This window comes from Pteropus medius, unplaced genomic scaffold (assembly GCF_902729225.1).
Source record: "Pteropus medius unplaced genomic scaffold, Ma_sr-lr_union100, whole genome shotgun sequence".
Taxonomy (NCBI): domain Eukaryota; kingdom Metazoa; phylum Chordata; class Mammalia; order Chiroptera; family Pteropodidae; genus Pteropus; species Pteropus medius.
In genome coordinates, this window is record NW_024351731.1 from 3,298,977 (window position 1) to 3,312,365 (window position 13,389).

General features: G+C 47.7%; 1 protein-coding gene across 1 annotated transcript in view; it reads left to right on the plus strand.

Moving 5' to 3' along the window:
* KHDRBS3 (KH RNA binding domain containing, signal transduction associated 3) overlaps window positions 1–4,627 on the plus strand; it is a 139,099-nt gene extending 134,472 nt beyond the window's left edge. The window contains exons 8-9 of the mRNA XM_039845903.1: window positions 2,097–2,155; window positions 3,989–4,627. Of these exons, the coding sequence (XP_039701837.1) occupies window positions 2,097–2,155; window positions 3,989–4,080 (151 nt within the window). The 3' untranslated portion in view covers window positions 4,081–4,627. The remainder of the gene's footprint in view (window positions 1–2,096; window positions 2,156–3,988) is intronic.
* The last annotated feature ends 8,762 nt before the right edge of the window (window positions 4,628–13,389 follow it).

Here is a 13,389-nt window from a genome sequence, read left to right on the forward strand (position 1 = left end):
AGACTGAAGACCCTTTTGTAAAACTCTGTAGCTCTGTGCGCCTCCTTGGAAAAGTTGCACAGAGCCGCTGAGGTAGCGACTCCCCCGGGCCGGGGCGGCATACGAATCAGCCAGTGGTGCCGAGCACGGCTCGTCCCAGAGAGCTCGGGCTTCGTCTCCACGCCAGAAAGCCCGGGGCGCACCACCGGCGTGCCCCTCTGGTCAACGAGCATGCGAGGCGTGGTTACCCAGGACGGGGCGAGCCGGCCTGCATCCTGCACACAAAGGAGGCATCTTATATGCGGAATATTCTCGCCCAGGCTCTTTATCAATACTTATCAAATCTATTTGCTGGAAGTATTTGTAGGCAAAGTTTTCAAAGTTTTGCGGATACTGTTCCCTCTGCCCAGAAGGTCGCTGAGCCTCGGTCACTGGCTCTGTCCGTCCCTTGTCCTCGCCCCCAACTCGGCTCACCCCTCCCGGTTGGTCTTCCAGAGCCTGGCTCAGGCGTGACATCCTCCAAGAAGCCAGTGTGACACAGCTTCTCTAGGGACCCAGTCACTCAGGTCGTGTGGAGTGAAGTCCTGTCCGGGGCCAGCGGACAGATGAGAAACAAGCGAAGCGTGTGCGATGGGGAACCGGCCCAGCCCCCGCAGATGGCGTTGAGGAGGTGGCCTTCGGGCTGGAGACGGAGGGGGAGGCAGCTCGGGAGGAGATGCGAGGGGGGGGCTTCCGGCCACAGCAGGGGCAGGCGTGCAGGCCCAGCCCCACGGGCTCGAGGGAGAAAGGAGCAGAGGTCCCCTTGCTTACCTCTCGTGGGGTCGGCCGTTCTGTGCTGAGCCATGGGAGTGTGACTAGTCTGGTGTCATTTACCCGAGAAGGAACTGTGGGAGGAGAACCAGCTGTGGGCTGAACCCACGAGTATGTCACCGCATGCCACTCTCTGCAAGGTTCTAAGCGGTGTCCTGGTTTTTCTGACACACGGTGTCCTTGTCCGTGGAACGGGTACGCCAGTTCCTACATCGGGGGCTGTGGTGATGCCGCGTGGGGTCTCAGCACTGGCACACGGGGGCCCTCACAGCGCAGGTCTCGGTTCCCCTCGCGACTCCCGAAGCAGCCGAGCTGGATCGTTTTCCTTTTTGACTGGAACGTCTTACTCGTTTGCACGCAGTTGGAATAATGCTAGTGTGTATTTCCAGGACAATCCAAGATGCCAAATTTCACTACAAAATAAGGTAGAGTGAGGAACGGGGAGCCTGAGGGGGTGAGTGGCCGGTCTTCCTCGGATACTCAACATCGCGTCGTAAACTAATTGCTTACTTTTTCCCCGGTTCAGTAATCTAGATTTCCCACAAATTTGTTCCTTCAAAAACTTATGCCTGATTCAACGCAGCCGCGGTACCAGGCCCCGGTGCCCGGCGTGGGCAGGATGCGGAGCGTGGGGACCTACATCTGGCCGTGGTCGCCCAGCCCCCGCCGCTGTGCTCCGACCGCGGGGTGCAGGGCTGGCCGCAGGGGGCCCTCACACCTGGTCCTCGGTCCCGGCCAGGCCGTTAGGCCGCCCCCCGCCGGGTGAAACGAGACGTTCCCCTCGGTCCTCGCCATCCCTGTTTCATAAAGCGAAGCGTCCACAGCTAGCACAGCATGGCGTCAGCGGCCCATCTCCCGGGAAGAAGCGTGGCTTCGCTCCCTCCTCCACCCCCACAGTGCCGTGCGCGAGCCCAGCCTGCCTTCTTGGCGCAGGGTGCTGTCATTGTCCCCTGCACGTCCATCTTCCCTGCAGACTCAGTTCTTCCAGGACAAATGCCATCATCGTGACCCCCCCACCACCACCGTGCACAGTAGGCACCTTCTCTGTGTCTGTCGGCCAGTTGCTGTGGGCGAGGTGTCAACACATTTATTACGTATTAAAGCTGGGGGACCAGGAAAGGGCCCTTTGCTGACCCCGAAGTCTCAGGCCCCCGTTAGAGTTGTCAGCCCAGCGGGAGTTTCTTACAGTTATTAGTTATCTCTGTTTTGGAATATACTTCATTGACTATGATTTAAACTCACAGCCAAGTCATTGTGTCCCGTGTTCTCATCGTTTCTCTTTGTGTGTTTTGTTCCGTTCATTGCAGTGGCGCTGACTACTATGATTATGGACATGGACTCAGTGAAGAGACGTATGATTCCTACGGTGAGTGGCTGGCCGGGGTGAGCCGCAAGTAGACAGGTGAAGAAGTGCTTGTAGGAACACCCCCTGTTTCTTAGCGGGGGGCACTTCTTAAAGGCACAGCAGCTCCCTTTCAGTTCATCTGTGCCTACCTAGCCTTTTCCAGAAGCTCCTTTAAGATTTAAGTTTAATATTTAAAGAGGGCTAAAGACTTGCAGAAAATTGCAGGAGTTCAGATTCTGAACTTAGATTTTCCGTTTGGATCGATTGCCATATGCTGATCGTCTCATTGATAGACTAGTTCGCCAAACCACAGCCACTTGGTAACGTGGGTCTTTTTGAAGTCTTTGCATTTGGAGCATTTGAGACCACAGCTCTAAAGTGATTCTCTCACCCCCATCTTTATGTTTTAATTCATCACCAGTCTCAAGTCCTCCAAAAACACGACGGTGAGAGTCAGTCTGTAAAGGTTACGTGAGCACGGAGCAGAGGGACGACGCAAAGCCCGCAGGCTTACGGGGAGGCAGTGGGGGATCCCTGTCCAAAGTCTCCATCTGCGGAAGGATGACAGGTTTAATTAAAAGAACCCATGGCAGCGACATAATGATAGCAAGAAGCTCCTTTGCCGTGGGACAAGGAGATCGGAGAACAGGCGGAAGCTTCTGTCAAATGCAGAGCGCTTCCGATGAACCCTACGAAGGGCAGCGCGAGGGAACCGGGATTCTGGTGAATGGAGATCTGGACAGAACTGAAGAAACCATTGTCCAGCGTTCCTTTCAAGTAGTGTATTTTGTTAGGTCACCTGCCCCAAGCCGTGATGACCGTACCTTGGACTTTATTTTTATTGTTATTCGAAGCGAACACTTCAGAGAAACATGTTGCTTTGTTGAATGCTGTACACTTAAATTGATGCAAGTTAGCTTGGGGGGAATGACGTTGATTGCATGTTTGTGTCACAAGAAGGGGCCATTTTAAGCATTTTTCCTTCGCAGCTTTTTTAAATTGGTCTCCGTGGACGCATGACTTTCCGATTGCGGTGTGTTGCAGCAGAGGTGTTACCTGCTTGTTGCCAAGGGCCTCCTGTCACTCGGAAGTCCTCAGGTTGAACCTGTGTAACGAGGATAGAACGCCCTTGGTGGTTGATGCCGTTCTCCGGCGGGGTTTTGGTGTCGTGAGTGCGAGGTGACACTATGTCATTGAGTTTATTTCATTCATTAAGTTTATTTCGTCTTCACGGAGTGCTGTTGAGGTGTCCGAGTTCTTCACTCTTCTGGGAAAGGCCCTGGGAAGGGCCACGCGGGGCAGCTCTTCTCTCGTCTGCCTGTTCCCGTTTTGCTCTCCTTTCTGCGTTCCCAAATTTTTACCTGTGTTTTCTTTGTTGTTTTTTTGTTGTTGTTGTTGTTTTGTTTGTTTTGGGGTTTTTTGTTTTTTGGTTTTTTGTTTCTGTTCTTTTGTTTTTTTTGTTTGTGGTTAGACATCTAGGAGACCCTTCTCCCATCCTCTTTCCCCTTCATAAATGTCTTCACGTTTAGCGAAAGGCAGTTCAATGTGCCGCTTGCGCTTGCGAGCTTTCGTTACATGAAGGGCCAAAAGGAAAAGTCCTCGTGAAGTCGGTTGCCGTTCAAGATACAAACGTTGTTTTCCTTCCCGTGCTGACAGGTCTTGCCAATGAGATGACCTTCTTCCATTTTTGAATTTTTGAATTTTTGAATTTTTTTTTTTTTTCCGTACATCAGGGCTATGCGTTATCTTCAGGGCGACATCTGCCGTTGGTTCAGGGCTAAGCTAGGTTCTGAGACACGGCGCCAGTGGGGTCCGGGGCGACGATATAACTGTCATTCATTTTGCCGATTTCAGGGCAGGAAGAGTGGATCAACTCAAGACACAAAGCACCTTCAGCGAGGACAGCGAAGGGCGTCTACAGAGACCAGCCATATGGCCGCTACTGACTGTACTGTCTGCTCTTGTGAATAGGCAATCTCCACCAGTCCTGTATACTGTTCAAAGTAATTTTTTTCTATGAACAATCCCTTTTTAAATAAATCAAAATGTTTAAAATCTGAATGGATGGAACTTAAAACTACTTTGTTGAAAATCAACCTGGGCAGAAAAAAAAAAAAAAGAGAGACATGTAAAATTTTGTTATCTAGTCTGTATATGACAAATAGGTCATCGACAGGAAAAAAAAAAAAAAACTTTGATTAACTAGTGTTAAACAACAAAAAAATAGGTTTACTAAATTTGTTAATCCATCCTTTAACATAAGCCTCACCTTTCATTTTAAAGGTTTCCATAGAATTTAGTTATTTTATCTTTCGGCCATATGCTAGTTTTTTTTTTTTTTTTTTTTTTTTCCTCTTGCCAACATGCGTAAAAAGGGAAGCTAGTTACAAGTGCAAATAATGTGGTATTCTTTTGTAACTCAAGTCTTGAAATGTTCTGTAGTGTTAAGCAAAGTTTCCTCTTGCTTGATACTAAATAAACTTTTGAAAGAAATCTTGTGTGTGTGAGCTAACAATGTCATGTTTCTCTTATTTAAAAAGGCCTTCATAAATAGTTGTAAACAGGGCAAGAATTCATTTAACAACGCCTGTCATAAAAGGGTCACACTAAACATTGTACAACTTATTTTAAAAATGGTTTAAAATTAAATGTACCATTATTTGCTCACCGTAGATTTAAATGCTGTTTAAAGAGTCCAAATGGTATCAAGCTGCGTGAGTGGCACATTAAAACTACGCAGAACCAAATCTTGTTCAAAAACTCGGTTTTAAAATAACTACTGATTTTCTGAAAAAGATGTGATCAGTTTTCATCTTGTCGAGCATTTCTTCACTAGTGCAACTTTGGATTTTTTATGAGAATTTTGGTACCTTAATGAACACCTCGCTCCCTGCTGGAAGCAATAAGCACAAAGCTTTTAAAGACATTCTGACTTGACTAATTGAGGTCGCATTCGCCAAGGCTGAGGATCTGTAAGCCTTAAACGGTCTTCATTTCCAAAGGTAAATAAATCAAATAAGATTTTAATCTCACTTAATTTATCTTAATATAACTAATAAAACCAGGGAGATTACAACTTAGCGCGTTTCATTATCCATTTTAGAGAGCTTTCAAGAGCACCTAAATTCTCATTTTAAAAAGTTTAATTTGTTTGAGTAATCTAAAAAGCCTTAGTTTAGTCAGTTTAATTGGGGCCAATTCTTCCCTATTAAACAAATGTAAAACCTCATAACTAGTTGTTTGTAATACATTATTTGGTTAGTCATTAAGGGCGCTTCTTAAAACTGACAAATATTTAATAAAGTTATTCTTTAATCATTTGGCTTAAGTTTTTTTTTTAACTGTAGGTTATGTAAAATGTTTAATTTTTATTTATTGAGGGTTTCCTTCGGTTTGAGTAAAAAGGTCTTTTCTTTTATTAGGAGATGTCAGCCATCTTGGAAAGTCAAAGGAGCTGGCTGCAGCCCCAGAATGAGCACAGGTAAGCTACCTCTGTTCCGGATACTTCGCTGTGTTAGGGGAGACGAAGACGATGTGACACTTATCTACAGTCGCCTGGAAAATGTCTCGTGCCGGTCCCTATTGTCAGCGCTAGTGATTATGGCAGATTAGATTCCTCCAGTCAGAAAAGAAGCTTCCTGAATGTAAACAAGTCAGACCCCACGCGCTTTGCTTAAGCTGCCGAGATGAGAGGCTCATGTCGTCACAGCCTTTAGATACTCGATGATTTTCTTCAATAAGATATCTAACGGACTAGTCAATAACGTGAAAAAGTTTTCTAAATTATTAAATAAAAGAGCAGTTTACCAAACCTAACGTGTACCATCCCAATTTTATTTTTTTTTTAAAAAAACTGACTATATACTCTGTTTAGTCATAGGCAAGAAATTGCACAGATATGCTGGAAATTTTTTTACAATAATCGTCTTAGGCTTGCGGAAGTATGACTTGTGTGTGTGATTCTTCTATCCTTTTTTTTTTTTGAAATTTGCAAAACAAACGATTACTTTTATAAGCTAGATGTTATAAAATATGTGTTTTATAAAATCATTTTATAAAGTTGTTAAAAACCTGGGTACTTGTGAATGAAAGACGCCGTGCATTCAGCCTCACTTTTCAGATAGTCTTGTTTTTTATTTTGTTTCCTCCGCGCCATCAGAAACACCACGTAGGCCCTGACACGCCAGAGTCTTACGTTTTCAAAGTATTTGTATCTGCGCCCCGCACGGCGGCGTGAAGCCGAATCCACGTGTTTAGTATGAGCGGGAAATACGAGTTTTGCTTTTTCCTTTACCGCCCAGATTAGCCTGGAACATTTAAACTGCCTTTATGACAAAACTAGTCCTCTTCACTCTCATAGACCAAAATGAGTTCATTGTTTTTGTTTCTTGGGGTTTTTTAATTAAATTTGTTGCGATGACATTGGTTAATAAAATGATACGTTTCACATGTACAGTTCAATAATACATCGTGTGTCTGTTGCGCTGTGTTCACCACCCAAAGTCTAGTCTTCCGTCACCAGGGATTTGGCCCCCTTTACTCTTATCTGCCCCTGTCCCCACTTTCCCTGTGGTGACCACTAAACTGTTGCCTGTATCTATGAGTTTTGGTTTATCTTGTTCGTTTGTTACTTTCGGGGTTCGTTTTGTTTTGTTTTGTTTTCTTTTTTTCTTACACAGTCACAGAATGTGATATTTAATATGTGCTTTCTTTTTTGTTTGTTTTTTAACTTATTTTTTAATTGTTTCAGGTATACAGTACCTTGGTTAGACATTTATATAATTTATTTATATTAAAAATTATTGGGGCGACATCGATTAACAAAATTATGTTTCCACCGTACAATTCAACAGTATATGATCTATATATTACACTGTGTGTTCACCACCCAAAGTTAGATGTCCTTCTGTCACCGAATATTTGTCCCCTTTTACCCCATCTACCTCTCCCACCACGCCCTCCCCACACCCTATGGCAACCACGAATCCACAGTCCGTGTCCATGAGGCTCTGTTTGTTTGTCGTGTTTGCTTGTTGCTTTGTTTTACATCCCACATATGAGTGAAATCATGTGGTTCTCAACTTTTTCTGTCTGACTTATTCTCCTGAGCATGATTATCTGAAGCTCCATCCATGTAGTCGCAAATGGCAGTATTTCATCTCTTCTTACGGCCGAGTGATATTCCATTGTATGCACGTGCCACAGTCGTGCATCGTAGGACACTTCGGTTGCTTGCATGTCCTTGCTGCCGTGAATAACGCTGCAGTGAACGTTGGGGCACATGTGTCTTTGCGGCAAAATGAAGTGACCCCCCCAGATTACCCTTATACCCACCTGGCTCCGCATGCAGCCATTACAACACTGTGGACTGTGTCCCTGGGCTGTCTCCACCTCCCCAGGGTGGTTCAGTAACCACTGACTTGCATTTCTTCATCCCTTCACCTTTTTTTTCTGTCCCCCCAACTCCTCTCACCTCTGGCCGTCACCAGATGGTCCTCTGTGTCTGTGAGGCTGTTTCCATTTAGTTTGTTCCTTTTGTTCCTTCGACTCTGCATGTGCAGACATCATATCGTATTTATCTTTCTCTGTCTGATTTCAATCAGCGTAATTACCTCTAGGTCCATCCATGTCATTGCAAATGGTAGGATTTCATTTTTTTTTTTTCCAATGCGTGATGTTATATTGAAAATTTTCACCATTTTCTTTCTTTAATGAGTAATTTTGTAAAGAATTGGCCTATCAAATAATAAATCTAGGTCTCTTAAATCAGAAATTATGGATCGGTCAATTACGGATTGGTCTTCAGAGCAGATTCACAGGAATCGTTGTGCGGTTTTATGTTTATTTTCATCTTTTTTAAAGAATCCATAGTTGCGTTAGACTATTAAAGGGGTCATGATGCAGAAAGATGAAGAACCACGGGCAACACTGCTGAACAGGAACCCTCCTGCGTGGCTTACAGGGGCTGCCCTCGGTTGCCCAGTGCTCCACCGAGCCTGTGTTTTTCTGTTTCAACAGAAAGACCTGCTGGGGACACACAGTCTTCTCCTGTCCCTGCCAGCGCATCGCCTCGTTCGCATATCTCCCCCTTAGTCTTTGTTCGCACCCTTGAAATTTTTTGATTTTTCTCATTTGGCAACATTTACTGACCAGGGATTCTATACTGGACACAAAAGAGGCAGCAGAACTCCACGGACCTACGGGACGTGGAGCTTACATTCACGTAATTCAGAATCTAACGGAGGTGACAGACTGGCAGGCCAGCACTGGCCGTCCTGTTTCGTGGCCCGTGGAAGGCGTGCCCGCCCTCCGGGCCCTGGCCCAGCGCCCTCTTCCATGGTGCCAGTAAAATGGGGCCGTGGTCCCTCTGTGCCCTCTGAAATAGCGTGTTTGGGTTATGGTTCTTTGTTTCAGTATTGGTGTCATGTGACTTACATTAGTCACAAGTTGTCATTATGACCCAGCATGTGCTCAGCACTTTCTTTACATGATTTCATTGACTCCACGACTAGAAGAAGGTGCGCGTCATCTCCGTTTACAAAGGGTGACACTTAGGCTTCGAGAGGTGACATCGCTTAGGTCAGCTCACACGCCATCCACTTTAGTCCAGGGTCTTTGGCGTTTACCGGCGTTTTGATTGGTAACCACCTCCTTCTCCGCCTCCAGCCACCCCTGCCCAGGTTCCCTCCTGTGAGTCTTTGATCGTACTGAGGTTCTGAATCTTAAGGAGTTCTGCGTCGAGCCAGTATCGGTGTTCGTTCAGACACACTGACCGAGCGTCTGCTGTGCTGCAGGCAGTGGAGATGTGTGATGAATGATGTCATCTCGTCCTCGAAGGCACCACGGCCTCCTGGGGACATGGGCCAGGAAGGGCCCCGGGGGCTCTTACAGACACAGACACGTGGAAGACACGTGTGCACCAGGTGGGGTGGCTAGAGGTGGCTCAGGGTGCCAGTAGGGCCATCAGGGCCAGGGGAAGATAACCACGTAGGGAAGGTTTTCTTGGAAGCGCGCAGATCCCAGCTCTGCCGTGTGCCAGCTCTGTGACCTCGAGTGAGTCCCGTGACCTCCCTGGACAGCAGGCGACACGCAGACTCCCCATCCATAAAATGGGCTCCGTGATGGTGTCTTCCATGGGGCTGCGTCAAAGACAAGTGCGCCCAGCACAAATATAGCTGTTTTTGCTCTTATTTGTTGCTTTCTGTGAAGATTTGGAATTATAAGAAAACGTGATCATCAAGAAACTTCAAATATATTAGATAATTAGAGGAAGCAGAGATGGTGCTCTCTGGGCAGGTGACAACGCGTGACGAAGGCCCTCGAGGCCCCGCTAAAAATCTGAAATACTGTGAAGCCACCTGCGAATGTATCGTCCTCTCCGGCTTTAAGCCGGCTCTGCGCCGTCCCCGGGCACAGACAGTGCCTTTTCCAGTCTGCGTTTCAGCAAGAACTTTGCACAGACCTCGGCACTGCTTATCGATCCGGTAGCCAGACCGCGAGTGCCTTAAAACACAGGGCCCTCACCTTGTCCCCCTCCTGTCCCTCCTCTCGGTGCCGTGAGCACAGAGTAACAGCTGAGCAAGTCGGCGAATACGAAAGGATGAGGCTGTCAGCGTGATCCATGTGGTTCCCAGTGGGCAACGTTCGGAAGGGTGAGGATTAGTTAGACGAAAAAAGCACAGGAAAAACTCACTCGTGTTCCCAGTACTGTTACTCTGATGGCCTGGCTCCCTGGGCCTACCTCGGAATTAGACAGCGACTCTAGTCACCGCGCACAGAGGTGGGTCCGAGAATTTAAAACTGAAGATTTGAAGAAAAGAATTAAAACGTAGCCAAAAACCTAAGTAACCAAAACATAAGCCACTTTATAGGGTACATGTGATGAATATAATAATAAAGTTATTCTTATGCATGTAACGTCTACATTGAAGCTGTGTCTCGTAGATACTTAAAATAACAAAATTCACATTAGACTTGATCCTCTTCTCATCTTCGAGAAGGGTTGTAGAACATTTTAAAATCTGAAGTCCATCCTCCCTTGTCGGATGGAAAATCCTTCCCAATTGCAGTCGATTCTGAATGAGATTCTCCTTTGAAGGATCCCTTTCGGCGATGAGCACCCGTGGCTGCAGCTGTTTGGGGATCTCAGTATGATGAGTCCTTTGGTGGCTCCCGGGGCCTCGGGGTTCGGCGCAGCCTCCCGGGCCGGACGGGACGGCCCCGTCGGACCTTGGTCCTTCCCGCCCTCTGGCCGCCGGTCACTGCTGCCGGCCCCGCCCTGCTCCGCTCCGCCTTGCTGTCAAATGCCCCTCGTGCTGCTCGCCGACCCGTGCCATCTCTGCCTGAAATCCCGTCTCCTTACCCCGTCTCCCAGCTCTTGAAGGAGCTGGTCCGTTGCTGTTCTGTCCATCGCCTGCCCCAGGAAGCCCTGGTTGGCCCGCCGTCTCATGTCCAGCCTGGGTTTGAGAACCCCGGTAGCTCGGTGAACTCTGCAGCACGGTGTCCTGTGATTGGTTGTTTACTCTCTGCCCCAGCAACCGCCCCCCAGATCTTAAACATCTTGAGTGCAGGTACCCTGTCGTGCGCCCCACCAGTGGGACGTGAGCGTAAATGATGGGAGCACAGAGAGCGGGTTCGGGCTCCACTGGCCTTATTGGATCGAGACGGAGTCAGTCTTCTCGCCAAAGAGGACCCATGCCTGCCTCTTCTCCACATGTGCCACCTCACACCCTGAAAACAGGGAGGGGAATGAATAAATGACACCCTTGTGTGGCGAGCGGGGCCGGCCGTGGCATCTTGGAGCTGGGCGCCCTCCTTCTCGATGTATTTGTCTTTCTCATCAATCGCAAGACTTGAGGTTCCCGAAAGACTTGTCCATTCAGCTCCCAGCAGAGTGCAGGTGTAGCAGGTGATTGCGAGTGCGTGAGTGTGCAAACAAGCGAGCAAACAAGCCCTTCGCTCTTAACATACTGGCACCGACCGCTTTTCACTATTAGTTTGGTTTCTCGGCGAAAATAAGGTTCTTAACTTCTGTAACCACTGACGTTTTCAGTAACAATTGTGAAACTGGAAAACCAAAATAGCTCCTTTGTTTGGTAAGTAACATGCGTGCTTGGTACAAAAGCCAAACTTCCCAAAAGAACACAATGAAAAGTTGGTCTCAATTCCCACCCCTGCCCCCAGACACCCAGAGGCAGCTGTTTGTATTGGCTTTGTGTGTATTTTTCCCAGAGTAGCCTTGTGCATCGGCAGACTGCAGACTAATTATTAATTATTACTAACCGGTACTATTTATTTTTTGTTCTAATTATTACTACTTTTTACATAAAAAAAAAAACCAGTACACTGTTTTCCACTCCCTTGCTTCACTTTAGTATGTATCTTAGAGTTCATTGTTTATTTTCACTATAAATCTACCTTTTAATTGTCCGAATAATATTTATTTGAACGAACCATAATTTAAACAGCCATTGACAGGCATGTAGTCTGCTTCCAGTATTTTGCACGCATTAAAGACGGTGCCAGAAAGCACAGGGTTTCACCTCTGTCGTTGTACACATTTGTGTAAAGTGTAGAATAAATTCGTAGAGTAGATGTACGGACTCATTGCATTTTTAATACATATTACTATGTTTTCCCCATAGAGGTAACAGTGTATCGTAATATGCTTCTCTGAAGGGAACTTGAACCCTAAATGCTATGTGTATTCGTTACTCTACAACTGTGAGCCCTCGCGGCCAAACAGTGAGCTCATCTACTCAAAGCGGGTTTAAATGTCTTTAATACACAGCTCGGAGGCTGGGATATGTAGGCCGGGTCCCCGAACAAATGCACGAGGCATCGTGGGTGCGTCGGATCCAGTAAGGACACCTCCTGGGCGCTGGCTGTTGACGGTGCAGTCCCGTAGCCCGTCTCGGATGCACACTGGTGTCCCCTCACCCGGAACCTATTAGCATCAGCAGTGGTGTTCTGAGGGCCGGCCCATCACGCCAGCTTCGTGCTAAGGACTGTCCTGGAGGGGAGTGGGCTCTGCCGCTGAGGAAGCAAGACCCAGCGGGCACCGCACGCCCCTGTCCTCGCCCACCTTGTCCTCTGGCCATCGAGGGCCTGCCTGTTCCTCAGGACCTTCCCTCTCTCCTGCTGCCAGAAGCAGCTTCTCTTCACTCTGAGGATGGGCTGGCAGCACCTGAATGATGAACCACCCCCCGCAACCCTGCCCTGCCGGGTAGCGTCGTGCAGGTTGTCCTCTGTCCCCAGGAGGCTCCTCCAGGGTCGGGATGAGTTCATCACACTGCGTACACCTAAGGCACTCGGTCGTCAACCCATCCGAGAAATAGTCCTTGACTAAGTAAAATATACTCTCGTTCACAGATCTCCTCTAGTGGGGGTTTTCCTTTGTAAGGTATTTGCCTTTAAAATAGCAGTTTGCGTCTGGCTCGCCCCGGCACACTGACGCTTCGTGCAGGGGACACTGAGGCTCACTGTCCTGGCCGTGCAGTGACACAAGGCTTGACGAGGAAGGGCCAGGAGGGGAGGGTGTCACCGAGGAGAGGCACCTGACAGGTTTGAGAGCGAAGTCGAAATCTAGAAGCGAGGGGGAGGAGAGTGTCAGGTGTGACAGGTGACGCGGCTGGGGAGGCGGGAAGCAGCATCGCGTGCCGGGGACACGGAAGGCAGGGAGATTCCAGCGAGGCAGGCGGGGGCCGGGTCGCCGAGCCACAGACGATGCACCACGTTGCTCCAGGTCGCTCAGGAATGCGTGGGCAGGCGCCCTGGGGTCGAGCACGTGTGGCCGGAGCCGTGAGATGTCGGCGTCGTCAGGGCCACTTCTGCATCGTGAGTGGTGCCGTTTTTGGTTTGTTTTTTTGTTTTTTTCCTTCTGACGGCCGCTCGGATTTTGAAAAAACAGTTCGATCGTAAATAGCACATCAAAATACATTGTTTGGTGTTAGTCAATAAGAACTTTTAAAAATATATCTGAAAGTCGAATCTTAGATGACAAGGATGTGAGGACTGTGCTGGTGCCACGTAAAACAGGGCATTGCCATCCTGAAATCAGACCCATCAGTGTCAAAATGGGTACGATTCTGATCATCATCATGCTATTTTAATCATCTGTCTCATCGCACACAGAGCTTGTGTTCTTAACTTCTACCATTCTCTTGTGCGTTGTTTTTCATAAATATCCTTATTCCTGTTAAATTCTTCTTGTCTGCTTCCTCTGCCTTAAATCCTGCCATTCCCAAACAGAGCTT